An 18,798-nucleotide genomic window follows, 5' to 3' on the forward strand; every position below is an offset into this window, starting at 1 on the left:
TTTAAATAATCTTTTGTTAATATATCCATTCAACTCTCTCAAATATTTTAAAGTAGGTTGACTTATGCATGAAAAGGTACACTTAGTGAATTAGCGCCAAACTTCACTAGGTGATTTTTTCATAGTTTGGTTAAATAAATATTTTATAACTGAAGTTTGGTAGCCCTAGGATTACTTTCATTAGATACGAAGAAAAAATTGGCTGAAAGCAACTAGGAGAGAAATAATTTGAGCAAATCTCTCTTAATATACCGAATTTTATGCGGATAATTTTAAAAGTTAAAAATCATTATTACTCATATTAAACAAAAGAAAGATTGAGGAGTAAAAAATTACAGTACTACATTTACAGAACAGTTGAGTAATCTCTTCCATCGATACATATTTTGGAGTTGCACCTAAAGTACCATACTTTAAGACATTATTATATGTGGTGGCGGAACCAGAATTTTCATAAAAAGAGTTCAAAATATAAAGGAGTAAACAAATGCAGAAGCTAACAGGGGTCAACATCTACTCTATATACATAAAAAATAATTTTAACCTTGTATATACATACTAAATAGTACAATTATATCATGTACAGACTAATCCTACTTATTACAACACTAATTACAAACAAACTCCACCTAATCCTAATAAGTACCTTCATCGGAGCTCGATTAAATCTGAATTCAAGGTTCGAACCCGAGACTTCTAGTTAAGGGAGGAGTGGTCCCATCCATTGCACCACATCTATTGGTGGTTTGATAATTAAAATCGAATGAAGGAAGGGAAAATAACACTCTATGGCATTTTGGGTAAAGTATTTACCCGAAATGACCATAGTTTTTTTTTTTGTTTTTTGTTTTTATTTTTTTTTATTTTTTTTACATTTTGTTGCCTTCATCCCATTTTAAAAAAATAATAATTACCCGAGATAGCCACCTCCCTCCCCCCCTCTCATATCAAACTCCAAGATGCTATTTTTCCTTCCAAATCTCTTTCTAATGTTGGTGTTTTTTTAAGGGTAAAGTGTGTATAGAACACATACATTATGTTACACTTTTAACACTGTATAAACACTATATAACACTGTATAATACTGTAGAAGTGTGTATAAACAACTGTTATACGTTATTATACATTTTTATACAAGGTTTATACATTGTCTGCAGTAGGTGTATAAAGTTGTATATTGTTGTATAAAGTTGTACATTGTTGTATAATCCGTATATACAAGTCGCGCCATAATTATTTGTTGGGTCATAGGTTTGTAATTTAAAAATATGACTACGCAAATGTAATTTTGTGTGCTAAATTGTACATTACTGAAATTTCCCCACGAAGGAATACCAAATGAGAAGAAAAAACATTCGGACCAAAAGAAAGGTTTTCACAATTTTGCTAACGAAAAAAAAAAAAAAAAAAAAGCAAATGTTTTATTTGGAGCATGTGCTAGACAAAAACGGAGGAAATGAAAGGAAAAGAAAAGAAAAGAAAAGAAAAAGAAAAGAAAAAAGTTGGTGCATTGAGTCAAAAGGTCAACAATGCTTTTAAAATGGGGCTCCGAATTCACCTCTCCCTCTCATGAATGAAATCTATAAATTGAGACGCACTTGCAATTTGCAAAGATAACATAACAAAATAAAATAAAACAAAAGAGAGAGAGAAAAACAGCGCGCAGTGGGATTAATCGATCAAGTTGTTATTACCTGTCATTATTATTTATTGTTACCTTACTCCCCTATTTGTCTTCAAAGAATCCACCAACGTCTCCCTTGCCACTTTTCTCTCTCCATCATTTTCCAACTTCCTCTTCCTCTACATTTATTAAAAAACAAATACCATCAACTTGTTCTACGTTTTTTTTTTTATTTATAGAAGAGAAGAAATCATTAGTTAGATAGATAAAGAAAAACAGATCTTGGTGGTAATATGGAACAGAAGCACGTATTGTTATCAGCATTGAGCGTAGGTGTTGGAGTTGGGCTTGGATTGGCGTCAGGACAAGCCGTTAATAAATGGACGGGTGGTAATAATGAAGGCATAAACGCAGAGCAAATTGAGCAGGAACTTCGTAGGCTTGTCGTTGATGGCAAGTATACCAAAGTCACCTTTGATGACTTCCCTTATTATCTCAGGTAATAGAAACTTGTAATAACAAAAAGCCTGATGCCCTCTTTCTATCTTCAGTTTTATTCATCATTTGTTTGATTTTCTATGATTTATTTGTGTTTTGTAATGGAAATATGCTTTAAATGCATTTCATTTATAACAACAACATAGTACCCAGTGTAATCCCACAAAGTTGGCGGGGACGTCACCCTTGCCTTTGTCGCATAGAGAGCTTTTTCTGATAGACTCTCGGCTCGAAAGAAAAGAAGGAATTTGGAGGAAGGCAACAAGTGAAAATATTAAAGCACAAAGCACAATAGCAAGATAAAAACAATTGCACAACACTGTCGATTTTTTTACATTTTGTTTTATCTCCTCTCTTTTTTTTTTTTTTTTTTTAAATGATCATTTTATGTAGATTCAGTGGATCTCATGGTTTTAATTGTATTCAGGCTAGGGGATGTGATCCTATCACCAGCAGTGCATTGTGTGCATTTTTATGTTTATTTTCAAATTTGGAATCTTTAAGTTGAGAGCTCTCTGCAACTTACTCACTTTTATCGCTCTGGATTTTTTTTGATTCTCTTATTATAAGTTTCTTTCTTTTTACTCCGTAATATCTTTTTTTCTGTTTTGTCTGTTTATCCCCATAATATTCACTTTTTATTGGATTTGATTGAACTGGCTCACTTTGGAAAGATAGGTAAAGGCGAATAGTTTAACCATTATGTTAAGTAGAAGTTAGGAGCCGGAAATTCATACAAGAGGAATCAGAAAAACTAAAATTTCCACCTGGTATTCAACCGTTTATATATAACAAAAAATAAAAAAAATCCGGTGAAGGGATTCAATTGAACTCCTTGCCATAAGCTAGCCCCGGCACTTGGGAGAACATATGGTGTCCGAGGATGGGATGTTACTCTTGCTCAGCAGATCTTTTACATATTCAGTGTTTAGCCCTTTCAATAGAAACAACTGCTTTATAGATAAATCAACAACTTTTTCAATCGAACTTTCTTTGTTTGTAATCCTTTTTGCATATCTGACGTATGGTTTTTCAAATTGGCCCTTCAGTAAGCAAACTATCTGCTTAATCTTATTTGGTTGTGTCAATTGTTTGTATTTCTTACTCTTACTTTTTGTTATCTAATTAATCAGCCACCTAACTCAACTAGTTTATTTTGTATGTCTTACTTTGACCAAGCACTAATTTTAAGGATGTAAAGAAAACTTCTGAATTTTTAACGAGGTTTAAGGATGTAAAGAAGACTTCTGAATTTTGAAGTCTTAAATTAATGGTGTGTATAACATACCAAAAGTACCTTTTAAATCTTGTAGTCTTAGACATGCCATGTCATTCATATGAGACTTTGTCATTAAGAGTAAAATGAGAATGCTGGAATAAGAGACTTACTAAAAATAGGAAGTTTGCATTTCATTTTGAAATAGACTAAAAAAGAAAGTAAGACGCATAAGCTGAAACAGGTGGAGTAACAATAAACAGCCGCCTACTAATACTTGCAACCTGTGAATTTTATGGAGCTTGCATGTCTGCATCTCTTTTGAATACATAAAAGTTGTTGAATGCAGAATCAGTATAAGCAGAAAAAGACAACAGTTTTTTGTTTTGACCAAAGTCAAGTATTGCTTATTCCTTGACACTTACCCCTAAAGGTCTATGGCCCGTGTGTTTTTCTTTTCTGCTTAGCTTTGCCGAGACTCACTCCTTCACCTTAATGTTTAATTGTTGGAGAGTTATGCTAAATTTCGTTGTGGTTGCTCCAGTTAAGATCTTGGTAAAAGTTGATATTTTTCCCAACATATCTGTTCACTTCCAACTTGGTTTATCCTCATTCTACTTCTCTGATATTTATATGAACATATGTTGAAAACGGTGTCCATTCAAACTTATTAATCTCCTTCAAATGTGATTTTTACAGTGAACGAACGCGGGTATTATTAACAAGTGCAGCATATGTTCATCTGAATCACTTAGATGTGTCTAAACATACAAGAAATCTTTCTCCAGCAAGCAGGGCTATATTGCTTTCAGGGCCCGCTGGTATGGCTTTGGCATTTAATCTTTTTCAACTTGATATGTCATTATCTGCATTTAGCGCTTTGACTGTGTTCTGATACATAAATGCAGAACTTTACCAACAAACACTTGCGAAGGCTTTGGCGCATCACTTTGATGCTAAACTGCTGCTATTGGATCTAACTGACTTCTCTCTAAAGGTATTGTCTGAAGCCTTCTTTTCCAGTATTTTAGTGTATCTTCTGCTGATAGTTCTATTCATTCTATTTCACTGGTCAATCATTTACAGATGCAGAGCAAGTATGGCATCTTCAAGAAAGATTCAGTAAGTACTACTATTTACTCTTTGAAGAATTATATCCTTTATTGGGCAAAAAATTCTTCAGGCACACTATTCATGTTTCCTGAAATGTTGAATCTGAATTCACTTTCAGTACAAGTAAAAGAGAATCATCTTAGTCCTAATGGAATATTACCTGATTCAGCATCTTATTTTTGTAGGTTTTCAAGAGGTCAATCTCAGAGTCTACGTTGGGACGTTTGTCTAGTTTGCTTGGTTCGTTCTCAATTCTTCCATCAAGAGAGAATAATGGAGGTATATGACGAAAGGCCATAGTTCTTCACCATTTGGTACACTTAATTGTAGTTGTGACAATATACAGCTTTGCAGTGCAAACTTGTTAATGTAAATTAATAAATTTATCTGCAAAACTTAAAGATAAGAATATGAATCACAAACTTTTTTATATCTGATCTTCTGATTTCATTTATGCATACCTTATATTTAAAGAAGGATCTAGATGTTTATAAAATTACTAAACAGTAGTGGTCGTATAATACACTAGCTTTTACAGTACCTTTACCTTGGGGAGGTGCAATTTCCACATCAACACCCAGAAGTTGTTTTTCTCCTGTATCTGAAAAGTAATAGCAATCAAAGCTGATTTAACTTTGTAAGTCCTAGGGTGGATTAATTTATAGTGGAGAACTCTTCTGGACGCTGTTAAGTGTAAAGGTCAAACAACTCATCAAAAAACAAAGAAATGTGAAGTTCAACATCTATCTTTCATGTGGAGCTTGACAGCAACTGAGCGGATAGTTCTGATTTCAATCTGGACTTAATCAGAAGTTTAGAACTTAAAATCTCAGGCTTGATACTTTCATGTTGTTTTTACATTTCTAGATGCTCTTCATATACATGTTGTATTCTCTTTTTTGCAGTCACCTATTCAAGGCAAACAGCTGCATTTGACACTAAATCAAGGTATATTAGTTTTATTTCATTCAGATAATAATGCAGGCCTTTGGAGTTGATACTTCATGTTAACCCTTACCTTTGGGATATACAGGAACAGGGAAGGTGCCAGCAATTCTCTAAAGCATCGCAGAACTGCCTCTGTTTCTTCTGATATAAGTAGCATCAGCTCTGAGTCCTCTTCATCAAATCCAGGTAGGACGCTTATAGGGCACTGATATTGCCATGGCTTTTCTATTTGCTTAATGCACGTTTATGAATGGAGTCCACTAGCATTCATAATTGTTAGGAAGTTGTTAATTTAGGATTCTGGTTTTGAATATCCACTAATTATCTAAGCATTCCTAGAAATTGTTAGGAATGTCTAGTTGAAACAGAAGATATCTTTGATGTTTTGGATAATATGTAACTAGCAATATAGGAAGGTGCTTTTTTGGGATAATCTGTAATAGTTTGGTTGGGGGACTATACTTTTATGGTATAGTATACCTGCGGATATATAGAATGTTAACATTGTCAAAAAAAAAAAAAAATCCACTAATTATCTAAGCATTTAACTTTTTTTCACTCTGATGTTCTTGCTACTACAATGGATTTCTTGATTCAGCTCTTGCATTTGCATCTGTCAGATTCTTAATGTTGAATTATGATTAACCTGTAATGAGTAATGATATGATTGAAGATGATTTTCTGATCAGTTCCTGTTTCTTCATTAGCTCCACTAAAGCGGGTCAACAGCTGGTCATTAGATGAAAAGGCTTTCTTACAGTCACTTTTCAAGGTAATAAATTTTCTCTTGATTTCAAACTAGTATCTGCGTTGTTATGGAATATTTTCTTCTCAGTATCTTTCACTTTATGATTGTTTCATCTTAAGTCATACTAAACAAGGAGGTTTTGCAGATCTTGGTGTCGATCTCTGAAACCAACCGCGTTATTCTCTACATCAGGGATGTTGACAGACATCTTCAATCCCCCAGAGTTTATAAACTCTTTGACCAAATGCTGAAAAAACTATCAGGATCAGTGTTGGTTCTCGGCTCCAGGATGTTTGAGCATGAAGATGATTGTGAGGAAGTAGATGAGAAACTCGGTCTTTTATTTCCTTACAATATCGAGATTAGGCCCCCTGAAGATGAGACACATCTTATGGACTGGAAAACAAAATTGGAAGAGGACATGAAGATGATCCAGTTTCAAGACAACAAGAATCACATTGCGGAGGTGCTTGCAGCAAATGACCTCGAATGTGATGATCTAGGATCAATCTGTCAAGCTGACACAATGGTACTGAGTAATTACATAGAGGAAATTGTTATCTCTGCTGTATCATATCATTTGATGAACAGTAAGGATCCAGAATATCGAAATGGGAAGCTCCTCATATCATCTAACAGGTAAATGCCAAACTTTCAATTGTTATTAGCTTCTTTTTCCTTTTGCATATTTTTATGTTTCACGTATGTACTATGCTGCTCCTGGTGCAGTTTGTCCCATGGGTTAAGTGTCTTCCAGGATGGAAAGAGTGGTTGCAGAGACTCCCTCAAGGCGAATGCTGACTTGTCCAAGGTTTCTTTTGCATTTTAGTGTTTCTGTTGAAACTTGAGGAATTATCTGAGATGAGATTGATTTTGTTCTTTTTTCAATCAAAATAGGATACTGCGGTGGATGATATTGGAATTAAGCCTGAAACAAAGTCTGACAACCCAACATCTGAGAGTAAGGGTGAGGCAGGTCCTTCAACAAAAAAGGATGGAGAGATTTCATCCGCATCAAAGGCCCCGGTATGTGCAGCATCTGATTAGATATCAACACAACCTTCTTTAATGAACCTGTCAGTTGGTAATAGTTGATATAGTAGAACTTGATAGCTGCATTCTTCCTTTTCTCCGTCAAATGTCATACTGACCAAATTTAGGATGTCTTTATATTCCTCTGAAAACATTATTGCTGATTTATTGGTTTCAGCAACATCCTGTCACACTTCGCGGATACATTTTTAACTCTCTGATTTGCATCTTAGTATATCTTTGACTATTTGGTCCAACTTGATTTTTTGTTTGTTAATTCAGTTCTCATTTGCTTCAATGTCTAATATGATATCTACAGGAAGTTATTCCTGACAATGAATTCGAGAAGCGGATAAGACCAGAGGTTATACCTTCAAATGAGATTGGAGTGACATTTGCAGATATTGGTGCCCTAGATGAAACTAAAGAATCACTTCAGGAGCTGGTTATGCTTCCTCTTAAAAGACCTGATCTCTTCAACGGTGGACTGCTTAAGCCTTGCAGAGGTATACTACTCTTTGGTCCACCTGGCACTGGGAAAACGATGCTGGCTAAAGCAATAGCCAATGAAGCTGGAGCTAGCTTCATAAATGTCTCGATGTCAACCATCACTTCAAAATGGTTTGGGGAAGATGAAAAGAATGTCCGAGCTCTTTTCACACTTGCAGCGAAGGTTTCTCCAACGATCATTTTTGTGGATGAGGTTGATAGCATGCTCGGACAGCGGACCAGAGTCGGAGAGCACGAGGCTATGCGAAAAATTAAGAATGAGTTTATGACTCATTGGGATGGATTATTGACTAAATCAGGTGAGCGCATTCTTGTTCTTGCTGCAACCAACAGACCTTTCGACCTCGATGAAGCAATAATCAGACGGTTTGAGCGCAGGTACTTCTACAGCTTGACACCAATCATTTACTTAGTTTAATTATATTGTCCAGTCCTGTGAATTCATTTTCACCAGTATGTTATAGAATTCGAAACTTTATTGCTGATCCTCCTACATCTGAAAGAAGAAAAATTATAGACAAAGAAAAACAAGAGGCAGAAAGAAAGCTAGATCTTTTCCTTTGTTGGCTTGAATTACATGCTGATGGCCTTAAGTTTCTCCACTCTTGGATGAAGATCTTATTGTCTAATTGCAATCTGATAGAAATTATCTACCTTGAGCATAGATTTGAAATCTACAAAACTGTTATTCCTACATTTGTGATGTGTTTCTGTTAATTCTCAAATAATCTTCTGCTAGACTAGTGGAAGTGGCAAGAAGTCTTCTGTCGTCAGAGATATGTTGCTCATCTCAATGATTTTGTTAGGAAGTCTTCCCTCATCTTCTGAAGGTTTATTAAAACGCAGTTTGTTTTGCAGATATATTACTCTGTGCAATGGTTCCTAATGATAGTTGACACTAAGGAAACATTTATAAACATCGTGACCTTTTTCAGTTTATTATGATGTTGAGAATGACATAAATTCTGGTTTTCTGTTGGGCAGAATTATGGTCGGTTTACCTGCAGCTGAGAATAGAGAGAAGATTTTGAGAACTCTTCTAGCAAAGGAAAAGGTAGAAGATCTTGATTTTAAAGAGCTCGCGGTCATGACCGAAGGATATAGTGGAAGTGATCTTAAGGTTTGTAGATGTTCTTTTTCCAAAATGATGTCAGAATACGGCTTATTATCTGGAAATAACTGAAAGCATTAATCTCCAAAAACAGAACTTGTGTACAACAGCAGCTTATCGGCCTGTCAGAGAGCTTATACAACAAGAGAGAAAGAAAGATTTGGTAATACATGCATCTAGCTCCCATTTGTTCTTCGTCAACTTAACCTTTTCTGACTATGTGCTTAATTATGTATGCTTTGTTTCTCTTATTTATTCTTCTTACTCATAGGCAAAGAAGCGGAGTGCTGAAGAAGGGCAGAGTGCAGAAGGTCATTCAGATGAGAAAGAAGAAGCCACAGAAGAAAGAGTAATTACTTTGAGGCCGCTAAACATGGAAGACATGAGACAAGCAAAGAATCAGGTAAGCCAGCTTTTATTTTGTGGGTCCATGAGGATGTGTAAAATAACAATGATTCTAAACCACATTATAAAGGCACTCATGTTCTCCTTTAATTAGACCATCTGAAGCATTTAGTTCTGTCTTTAGCTTGTTCTCTTTTCTTGTGTCCTAGCATTGGATTTCGTAGCTACTCTACTCTTTTGCCCATCTTGGATAAGAAATGCAGTTTTCGGTACGCAAACATTCTTGGGTAGATTGTCATCAAGAAAACAGTCTTGGTTAAATTGCTGTTTTCGGTACACAAACATTCTTCGATAGACTATCTTTATAAAAAAACAAAAAATAGGGTTCCTTTACTCTCTCATGGACATTGAAGTTTCATGTTCGCTGTTCTATTTATAGTAGTCGCAATTAGCCATAGCTCTACTTTATTATTAGTGACAATATGTGGCTGATTGCAGGATTATGTTTTTCTAACATAGAAGTGCAATATGAAACAAGAGAATGTTTTGTATAGATTAAGGCGTGAATAATCAAGTACTTGACCAGTTGTAGTTTTCTTTTGTGGAATCACAGAAGCAGGAAATATATAATTACAAATAATGCGTGTGAAGGACTTATTTCCTTCAGTTTTGTTGCTGCATTCAATACGGATATACACATAGATATTCATGAATCACTTCTTTTGTCAGGTTGCTGCCAGCTTTGCTTCTGAGGGATCCGTAATGAGTGAGCTCAAGCAGTGGAATGACCTGTATGGAGAAGGCGGTTCTAGGAAAAAGCAGCAGTTAACTTATTTCCTTTAGTTCGTCAGATATATGCATGAAGAATTATTTTCTGCAAAAGGGGTGATAACCGTGATCACTACATAACCTTCAGAATCAAACCCTATTCTCCTGAAACTAAGGTAGAGATACTTGAACATGTGCCAGCTGGTCTCCAGTTCCGAGGGGTGTGACATGAATATGCATGAAATGTATCTTTCAAAGGTGCTTGCATTTGTATATGCATGGTCGGAGAAGGAAGAAGAATTCAGTGTCTGTTTCTGCTAAGAGCAACAGTTAGCCCGCGGCAGTCTTGTAGGATATCAAAGATGATCTCTGGCGTGGCAATTGAAAAAGCACATGGGCTTGGAAATCTCACATCAAGTTATGATTTTGTTAATCTATAGTGATTTCCCTGTAATAATGTATTGTAAATTAGTGTTGTATACAATTAATGCAATAGTGTAATTTATCAATCTCGAGTTTCCTGGAACTAATGTATTCATCAGTTGGACACTTGAAAAGTACGGATTTGATTCTTTTTTGAAATTTATTTGGGAAGTCAGTGTACTACGAATGTGATATCTGCCACTTTTTGTGATGCAAAAAGTTTTCTTAAAGATCTTGGAGCTTGAGCCAAAACAAATGGTTTCAGGACATTCTGTTTCATAAGAGCTATTTCTCACAGGCTCATTTACTATCACGTTATCAAACAATCAGATCTTGAGCTTTGAAATTTGAAGTTGCTTTGGAGAATTACCTTTAGTATATATTAAGCTTATTACACCCCGCCTGTCCACAAAACTTAACTAAATACGATAACTAGTATATCAATTACCATGTTTAAGGGTATATTTGGTACGACAAAAAATGTTTTTCACAAATTTTTTTTCCAAAAAATAAGTGATTTATATACTTATTTTTTAGTGTTTAGTAAGTAGAAAATATTGTTCCAATGTCATTTTATATATACTTTGGGGAATATTATGGGGGTGGAGACGGGAAAAGAGGTATAGATGTAGAAGTAGGAAGGAGACAATAAGCATTGGAAACTTGTTTTTACTCACACCACGGAAGTCATTTTTCTGATTTTTAATGAGCATGATTTTCAAAAATATTAAAACATTTTAACCAACCCAATATGAAAAACAAAAAAAAATAGGAAAACATTTTTGAGAGCATATTTTTCTCCTTACCAAACACACCCTAAGACTACACATAAAAATAAATATGACATGTAAAATGACAAGCTTTTTTGGTAGAAATGATTATTTAGCCCTTTTCAATTTTTTTTTAAATTTTATGACTCTTCTACAAAAAATCTTGTTGCGAAAGGAAGATCGGAAAAAAAAAAAAACCGAAAAACACAAATAACCATTTATCCCCGAGCAAAGTGAGGAGCTGTAGAAAATTGAGACCAGAAAACCGATCGTCTTTGAATAAGAGGCACATATGTTTTTTATTTGCAATCGGCATTTAAACTCACAGCGGTTCCGACTCTGGACACACCACTATGTATAGGTTTGGGTTGTAAGAGTAGAAATGGGAGGTTCAATGGTGGAGAGGTATGAAAAGCTAGGGTTAAAGGAGTCGTTGAATAAATCGTATCGTTACCCAATTGCTTGTGATGAGCTAAGCTCTATTCTAAGAAATGCATATTCTAAAGTTCCCAAATATTGCCAATCTCTCTTCTTCCATGACTCCCTCGCCGCCTTTCATCTTCTTCCTCAGTAAGTTACCGCCTCCAACTTCTATTTTCATTACAAATTACTGCATACTTTACCTGACTCCACGTATACAAAGCCAGCGTAAATTTATTAGTTTTTTATTTTTATTTTATATTGAGGAGGATCTCAGGTGGTTGCTTAATTAAATTTAGGATTGACTGATGAATTGACTGGTAGGAGTGTTCTAATTCTCATTTACACTATGATTTGTTATGTACTACAGAGGTAAAAACTGAAATGAGATTGACAATCAGGGAACTTTATTAATCAATGACTAAATGGAAGGATTAAGACATTGATCAACTATTTTAACTCCTGCAATTCAACCTGATATGGAAGAGAGTAGCTAGGAATTAGTTGTAACTGATTACCAGATATTGCCTGATGCTCCAATATTTATTCAGCCTGGTAAGGCTTGGCATGTTCCTCTTCTCTCACTAGCAAATTGTTCGTTACTACAGTTGAGAATTCAAAGTTTCTTTGGTGTGCATATTGAGAAATGGGGAAGCATTTAGCTAAATTTGCTAATTTTGGAAATTAAAGACATCTGATCAACACTTCCAGTGTGGCTTATCACTTGTGCGAATGTGTTGGTCGACCTTATAAAGACATACTAGCTACCACCTTTTCGCCTTTTCCTGTTTTCTTGATGATAAGCATATGTATGCTGATAATAAGGGCTTGACGGAACCCTGCCATGTTGAACAAGAGATACATTCCTCTCTACTATGAGGTCTCTGAATCTAAAGATTCTATAGACAACTTAATTTGCTGATATTAAGAAAATAAAAGTTCAAATGTTCCTTGTTCATGATTTTTTTTTTTTTGTTTGTGAACATCCTTTTAGTGATATTTTTGCCACTTCAAGTAAAAGGAACCTTAATATTTAATGCTTTTTTTTTTCACTTCAGAATGCAGACACAAGCAGCTATAGCAGCAGCAAATGGCCTGCTTCACAGCATGGAAGCTGCATTACCAAAACAAAAGAAAGCTTTAGCTGCATCTGAATTCAAACAGGCTATGGTTGCTCATAGGAGGCGTCGGAAGGTCCAACCAGTGGTGGAAGGTAGTTTTAATTTAACATTTCTTCTCAATAAAAATGTCACTGGAGACTTTTAATGCTTTCAGTTTGGAATACCTATTTGTGAAACCACGTAGTTTAGGACACCTGTAGCACCTTTGCCTTGCTATCCAGCCATAGTGGCATTTTCTTACAAAGCTATTTTCTTTTTCTTTTCTTTTTTTTTATCTGAACTTGCAGCCGCGTCTGAAGGAATGGAGTAGACAGCACTTTAAAATCAGAATTTTGAAATAAGAGAGTTATTTCCAGAAATCTGGAAATGCAAACCCACCACCCCCACAACCTAGAAAAGAAAAAGAAATGGATGTTTGAGTGTCAAGTCCTGAGCGACTTTAGTTGAGAACATCCCTCCATCTCTCTTCTTCCCAGTAAAGGGAAAAACATTAGTGGAGAAATGGATAGTGTAATATACTCCCTCCGGTTCAAAATAAGTGTCCACTTACATAGTCAAGAAGAAATTAACATTATTTTTCCAGATTTGCCCCTATTTAATCAAGGCAATAAATAGACAAGAGTTAATTAAGGTTTAGTCAAAATACCTATTCTTTTCTAGGAGTTAGCGTTTTCTTATAGGAGTTAGTGTTTTCTTAAGGGGTGCGACAAATGTTAAGTGGACACTTATTTTGAACCGGAGGGAGTACTGCTTAGTAAGGCAAAAGATCATCCTCCAGTGAACAGTTAAATCTCGAATTTGTATTGCTTCCACCAACCCTCATGACACAACTGAAGTTAAACTTATGTACATTTCGTAAGGAATGGTAATGTAAATACGAAATGATCTGCTAAATAGTTGTAGAGAGACGGTTTCCAAGAAAAATTGTAGGGAGATATCCAATATGGCATATGTCTGTATCTGATCCCTGCATTCTAATTTTGCATTGCTGCTTTTGCATTCCAGGTAGGAGCCAACTTCCTCAGGATGTTCTTGTACACGTATTTAGTTTCTTAGATTTAAAGTCTCTTGCTACTGCTTCTTTAGTCTGCAGGTATGAGGCTTTCCTTTTCAACTTAAGTGGTTGCATTAATTAAATTCAGTGTAGCCATCTCTTGATCATTGGACCTAGTCCTCTGTCTGATTTAATCAATTACCCTATCAGATGGTATCTCAAAAGGTGTCTAATTTTGCAGGTTGTGGTGTGTGGCAGCTAGTGACAACCATCTCTGGCAGTCTCTACATATCGACTTTTTTGGAAAGTCAAGTGACAACCCAAATATTATCAGGCTTACCTACGGTATGGAGAGAATTTCTTTTACTCTGGAGAATACCACTGCAGCTAATGTTGACTGGAAAGATGCTTTCAAGCGAGCTTGTAGAGGTATTTCCATTGGCTGTTATCCCACTTTGGTTAGACAGAACAATTTTTCCAGCTATTGTTTCATTATTTTTTCCGTCTTGCATAGTTTATAGACCACTCGGACTATTCTAATGTTATCGTTAGTCTTCATTCATTCAGAGAGGTCTTTACTCAGTCTTCTTGTTTTTAGTTTTCCTTTCCAAATTTTCTTCTGCGTCAATTCTGTTTACACGTTGCTGTTTTGATTCAGGAACTTCAAGAAAGGTAACATCCCAGAGGGGCTTTTGCAAGCCGTGCAATTCAGTTGTTTGGCTGAGTAATTCCAAGTGTTCCAATGAATGCTTTGGGAAAATTTCTGATGAACATCAGATCATGCCTGTGTCAATTGAACAGGTTTGTTAATGCTATCTCATTAGCAGTGTAAGCATTGGCGGATCTAGGATTTTCACTCAGGGGTTCGGAAAAAAAAGAAGCTAAACATAAAAGATAATGTTGTCTTTGGGAATCAAACCTCGGATGCTGGAGTGAATTTTGAACACCCTGGACCACGTGAGCTAACCCTTTGCATTTGTTTAGGGTATTCAAAACTTATATATATGTATATAAATACAAAAAATCTACCCTATATATACAGTGTAATTTTTTGTCGAGGGTGTTCACCGCCCACCTAAATCCGCCCCTGAGTGCAAGGAAAAAGCAAATGTTATATTCTGGTCTCTTCAGATTTTCTTATTTCATTACCATTTTGTTTTTCACCATCTTAAGCAGCTCATAGCTAGTCCTACAAGGTTTTCTAAATGATCATCTTTTGCCATTGCCAGATTGTTGCATATGTATTAGAGGAGTCCATACCTTCCTCAGATAGTGATAGTGATTCAGATGACTCAGTTGATGGCTCACTCTTCAAGCTGTGGGCCTATCCCAGGAGAATTAGTGAGCCGCATGAATGATGCGGTAGCATATAGAAGATCCTTGTTTATATATCAAAGACATACTGCAAACAGTTCATTTTGCTGGGGATTGAAAGAAATGAGGTAAAGGATTGTAATTAATGTCCACTTTCAAATGGCAAAGTTTGAGAAAATGCTGCATATATCAATCAAATGGGACGATTAAATAGCCTTCTCTGTTGTTTCGTTAATTCTGATGCTTCTGGTTTTGTTGGGGAGCTTTACAAGTTTACATGAGATGGTCCACTTACATCCTTGCTAAGTCAAGAAATGAAAATATCATGAGTGTAGTAACCTAATAGCTTTTGGAATTGGGTTCTCACGCAGAATGCAACTATTGATTGAAGCCGCCTTACCTAGAGATTGAGGGTTTCATATTGTAACCTTGTGCTATGAACTGTAACGAAAACCAATAATGCCATCCTACGGCAAAATGAGCCATTGAGGCATCAAAGTATAAGGCAAATAGCGGGAAAAAACGGAGGAGACAACTCTGAGCCGTCACCAAGTACATTGCAGAGCAGCAAATTATACAGCCAAATTGATACATGATTTACAGGCTGGTAATTAGCTCAATAGTAGTTACATTACACATCAGCAATTAGTTGCTTGATTAGTTAAAATTTAGTTGAATTAGCTATCGGCGGGAAAGTTAGTTATAGGTTGTTAGATGTCCAATTTACAGTTTTGGCTATATGTAGCTATGATTCTCAGAATCGTAATTCATTCTTGATATTTTCTCTTGATTATTAATACAAGAATTCTACTCTTCTCTAACATCTCCTTTCTTCCATCAAATTAGCTTTTTACTCGAATTCTATCCCTAGATTCCCGTTAGAAGCTGTGGAATCTCAAATTCCCAGTTGAATTCCTGCTATTCTGTTGACAAACATATTGAATCTTTAAGATGTGAAACAATATTCGCATCATTCAACAATTAAAGTAGCCACTCACAAAGACATTGCAGTCAAACGACAATCAAAGAGTGTTTCCATTATCTGATTTATAATTGGAAGTAATACTCACTTGCATATTGATGTTTACTGTGACCATGATGACTGCCAATAATCTTACAGCAGTCGTTCAAAATTTAACAAAAAAGAAAACCATATCTGGAACTCAAAACTACCACAAGAAAACTCCACGCTTGTTTAGTAATAATAAAGCAAAACAAGTAAACAAAGGGCCTTCTAACATAACTGAATCACAACATCTGGAGGACAGCCTCTGTGAACCTAAGGGGTGCCACCTATTCGCGTCTATAGGATCTTTTTGTCTTTCAGTGGACCTCTTGGAATTTTGCTTAGAACCTTGACGTTGAAAACAGCATACTGCTTTTTGAACTCTGCCTCAGCCTTCTCAGCAAAAGCATCAACCTGGTCCTCATACTTCTCATACAGTACAGGGACGGTATGGAGCAAGACAAAGCCTGTTTGCAGGGCGAAGAAATCACACACTATCAGAATTAAACTCAATAATACGCACAGATCTATACACTCCAGCAAGCAACATTAGGGTAGATCACTTACAACTGTAGAACAAGGTGAGGAAGTTCCAGCAGTTCCCCAATATTGAAAGAATCCACAAGCCAGCAATAACCTGCATGTAAATTTTGTATCAAAACTTTGGAGGATATGACACTCAAATAAAGAACCAACAGGAAGTTGTGCTCAAGCTGTATGGACTCAAATTATACAACAAGATAGACACGAGAACATACAGCGAGGAATTTCTTCAACTCCTTCCCAGAGGCAATATCCCGAAGGATTTCAAGAGCTCTGTTGATTTCAATCCTCAGTGCAGCAGCAACACCCAGGACAATGTCCTCAGGCAGAATGACTTCTGGAATTTGGGGTGGAGACCTGGTGCATAATATTTCAAGGTCAATCCTAAGGTGTGTCTTGATAGGCAAATTACTAAAGAAGATAAAGAGTACACATACTTGTTTATAAAGGTGGATGCATTTGACCAAAGGAAAAGGACTGCCAAGGCAGCGATCAGTACATGGCATACAAGTGTAAGCAAGTGGTACTCAAGCAACTCAAAAAGCACCCAAATTGCAGTGGCAAACCCAAGTACGCCGGCAGTAATTTTCTTGTCCCTCCATAGGAAAATGTCAGCAGCTGCCCATAAGAATTGAGTAATTAGATACATAAACACAATCACGCAGCTATAAAAGATAACTGTGTAACTGCACACCAAACCTTCAAATTCTATGAACTTTGGGAAACCCCAAATGGGTTTGGAAGGCACCTAAGAGGCAAAACAAAAAACTCGCTATTTTCAGGCCAAAGCAAAAGTAAATAAATCCGTCATATAAAAAGTTCAAATCTCGTCTAATAGCACTTAAAAAGTGCCCAGTAGACCCAAATGAACACTATCACTATGTCATTCAAGGAATCTGAACTACTCAAAGGAAAAAGGGTCAATTCCACGTGCTTACATAAATATATAACGATTAACATTAGTCATTCTCTTCGATAGTCACAAATCCATGCTGTTAAAGTTGATTTGTATATCAAATCTACATTTCTTACATGAAAATTCAAAATTGGCCTATAAACCTTCAGATAGAACTGTTTTCTTCAATCCATGAACCAACAATACAAATAACATCAAAAAGCATGCAAGTACCTCATTTATTTTAACAGGTATCAACTAATATCTTCACAGTGCAACCTTCTCATAGATTTGATCTCGTTATATATGGAATCCAATTCGAAACAATTATAATCATACGGTGAAAAATAACAATACAACCAATGGCAGATCCATACGAAGCCAATGAACAATATTCTATCAGGATTGGATCATGTGGATCCAAATGTATCTGCATCTTATAATAAACGAATTAATGGAGGCCGAACTATTTCAATAAATCACCGATTTCAGATCTTAGAACAGGAAAGAAATTAAAGCCCATCTCAACAATCTAAAGTTATCAAACTCAAATCCGACAATCTCAAATCAATCTTAACGCATAATGAAAATGCATTCTGAAATAGAGACATACTATACATAATTCTATACTGAAAATGAAAACATATATATTCTGAGAGAGAGAGATTTGACATTAAATCGCATCTCTGATTTCAGATTTTAGATAAAGAAAGGAATTAAAGTGCATCTCAACACCAATACCAAATAAATCTAACTTATTCGAACTCACATCCGACAATCTCAAATCAATTTTAAAGCTTAATAAAAATGCATTATATATATATATATATACTGAAATGAAAAAAGAAGAAGATATTTTAAGAGAGATTTGAGATATTTACGTTTTCCACCACCGAGAACCTTATGGACAGGCCTTTCCCTACCAAAGAGACGATAGATCTTTGACTTGACAGCCTCAACCGGCGATATTTTCTCATCTTCAGAATCCGATGAGGATGAATCCTGACCGTGCAATTTGTCATTGATCTTTTCCATCACTGATTCGTGTTCACCGGCGTGATCGGCCATCGATCTCACGATTATGTGCCGCCGGCTATTTGAGGGTTGCTTTTTGAGTGAGTGACTTTTCTTACGCTTGTCTTTCAAGTGTGGGTGGAAAGAGGGAAACGATATCGACGAGGCTTAAAGAGCGTGATTGCAAACCTCAGGCTCGCTTTCCGAACCTAGTGGTTCGGTTAAATAACGGAAATCGATGAAAAAGATGGTGACCGCCAAATAAAAAAAAGAAGGGCTAATAGCTTTTTTGGTCCTTAAATTATAGGGGTATTTTTATGTTGGTGGTTGTGATATCTGACCAAGCATATTTAACCTTCAGTCAATTAAAATGTGTGTTTTTAAT

General features: G+C 35.8%; 3 protein-coding genes across 3 annotated transcripts; 2 read left to right on the forward strand and 1 right to left on the reverse strand.

Moving 5' to 3' along the window:
* The first annotated feature begins 1,617 nt into the window (after positions 1 to 1,617).
* On the forward strand, positions 1,618 to 10,516 carry LOC132056498 (ribosome biogenesis ATPase RIX7). Its single transcript, XM_059448723.1, has 16 exons — positions 1,618 to 2,123; positions 4,038 to 4,159; positions 4,247 to 4,335; positions 4,425 to 4,460; positions 4,637 to 4,730; positions 5,357 to 5,399; positions 5,485 to 5,585; positions 6,107 to 6,171; positions 6,293 to 6,786; positions 6,877 to 6,958; positions 7,045 to 7,173; positions 7,499 to 8,067; positions 8,674 to 8,809; positions 8,895 to 8,963; positions 9,072 to 9,203; positions 9,875 to 10,516. The coding sequence occupies exons 1-16, from the start codon at positions 1,918 to 1,920 to the stop codon at positions 9,986 to 9,988; spliced, it is 2,481 nt and encodes an 826-aa protein (XP_059304706.1). The 5' UTR covers positions 1,618 to 1,917; the 3' UTR covers positions 9,989 to 10,516.
* A 797-nt stretch (positions 10,517 to 11,313) lies between these two features.
* Positions 11,314 to 15,776, forward strand: LOC132056499 (F-box protein At5g52880). The gene is made up of 6 exons (XM_059448724.1): positions 11,314 to 11,676; positions 12,585 to 12,739; positions 13,653 to 13,740; positions 13,883 to 14,070; positions 14,300 to 14,442; positions 14,871 to 15,776. Exons 1-6 carry the CDS (start codon positions 11,489 to 11,491, stop codon positions 14,997 to 14,999), a joined length of 891 nt encoding a protein of 296 aa, XP_059304707.1. The 5' UTR covers positions 11,314 to 11,488; the 3' UTR covers positions 15,000 to 15,776.
* Positions 15,777 to 15,984: 208 nt separating this feature from the next.
* Positions 15,985 to 18,598, reverse strand: LOC132056500 (reticulon-like protein B2). The gene is made up of 5 exons (XM_059448726.1): positions 18,281 to 18,598; positions 16,942 to 17,122; positions 16,720 to 16,861; positions 16,529 to 16,598; positions 15,985 to 16,428 (listed from the first exon to the last, which is right to left on the reverse strand). Exons 1-5 carry the CDS (start codon positions 18,465 to 18,467, stop codon positions 16,259 to 16,261), a joined length of 750 nt encoding a protein of 249 aa, XP_059304709.1. The 5' UTR covers positions 18,468 to 18,598; the 3' UTR covers positions 15,985 to 16,258.
* Positions 18,599 to 18,798: the final 200 nt, after the last annotated feature.

Source organism: Lycium ferocissimum, chromosome 5 (genome assembly GCF_029784015.1).
Source record: "Lycium ferocissimum isolate CSIRO_LF1 chromosome 5, AGI_CSIRO_Lferr_CH_V1, whole genome shotgun sequence".
NCBI lineage: Eukaryota > Viridiplantae > Streptophyta > Magnoliopsida > Solanales > Solanaceae > Lycium > Lycium ferocissimum.

What these genes read in the sequence shown, in the direction of transcription:
- LOC132056499 (XM_059448724.1), top strand. Translation starts at nt 11,489, where the DNA reads ATGGGAGGTTCAATGGTGGAGAGGTATGAAAAGCTAGGGTTAAAGGAG. An exon ending in GCCTTTCATCTTCTTCCTCA is followed by an intron (nt 11,677 to 12,584) that starts GTAAGTTACCGC and finishes TTTTCACTTCAG; the next exon opens with AATGCAGACACAAGCAGCTA. An exon ending in GGTCCAACCAGTGGTGGAAG is followed by an intron (nt 12,740 to 13,652) that starts GTAGTTTTAATT and finishes TTTGCATTCCAG; the next exon opens with GTAGGAGCCAACTTCCTCAG.
- LOC132056500 (XM_059448726.1), bottom strand. Translation starts at nt 18,467, where the DNA reads ATGGCCGATCACGCCGGTGAACACGAATCAGTGATGGAAAAGATCAAT. An exon ending in GGTTCTCGGTGGTGGAAAAC is followed by an intron (nt 17,123 to 18,280) that starts GTAAATATCTCA and finishes TCTTATGGGCAG; the next exon opens with CTGCTGACATTTTCCTATGG. An exon ending in AGTTGAAGAAATTCCTCGCT is followed by an intron (nt 16,599 to 16,719) that starts GTATGTTCTCGT and finishes ATTTACATGCAG; the next exon opens with GTTATTGCTGGCTTGTGGAT.
- LOC132056498 (XM_059448723.1), top strand. Translation starts at nt 1,918, where the DNA reads ATGGAACAGAAGCACGTATTGTTATCAGCATTGAGCGTAGGTGTTGGA. An exon ending in GACTTCCCTTATTATCTCAG is followed by an intron (nt 2,124 to 4,037) that starts GTAATAGAAACT and finishes TGATTTTTACAG; the next exon opens with TGAACGAACGCGGGTATTAT. An exon ending in TAACTGACTTCTCTCTAAAG is followed by an intron (nt 4,336 to 4,424) that starts GTATTGTCTGAA and finishes AATCATTTACAG; the next exon opens with ATGCAGAGCAAGTATGGCAT.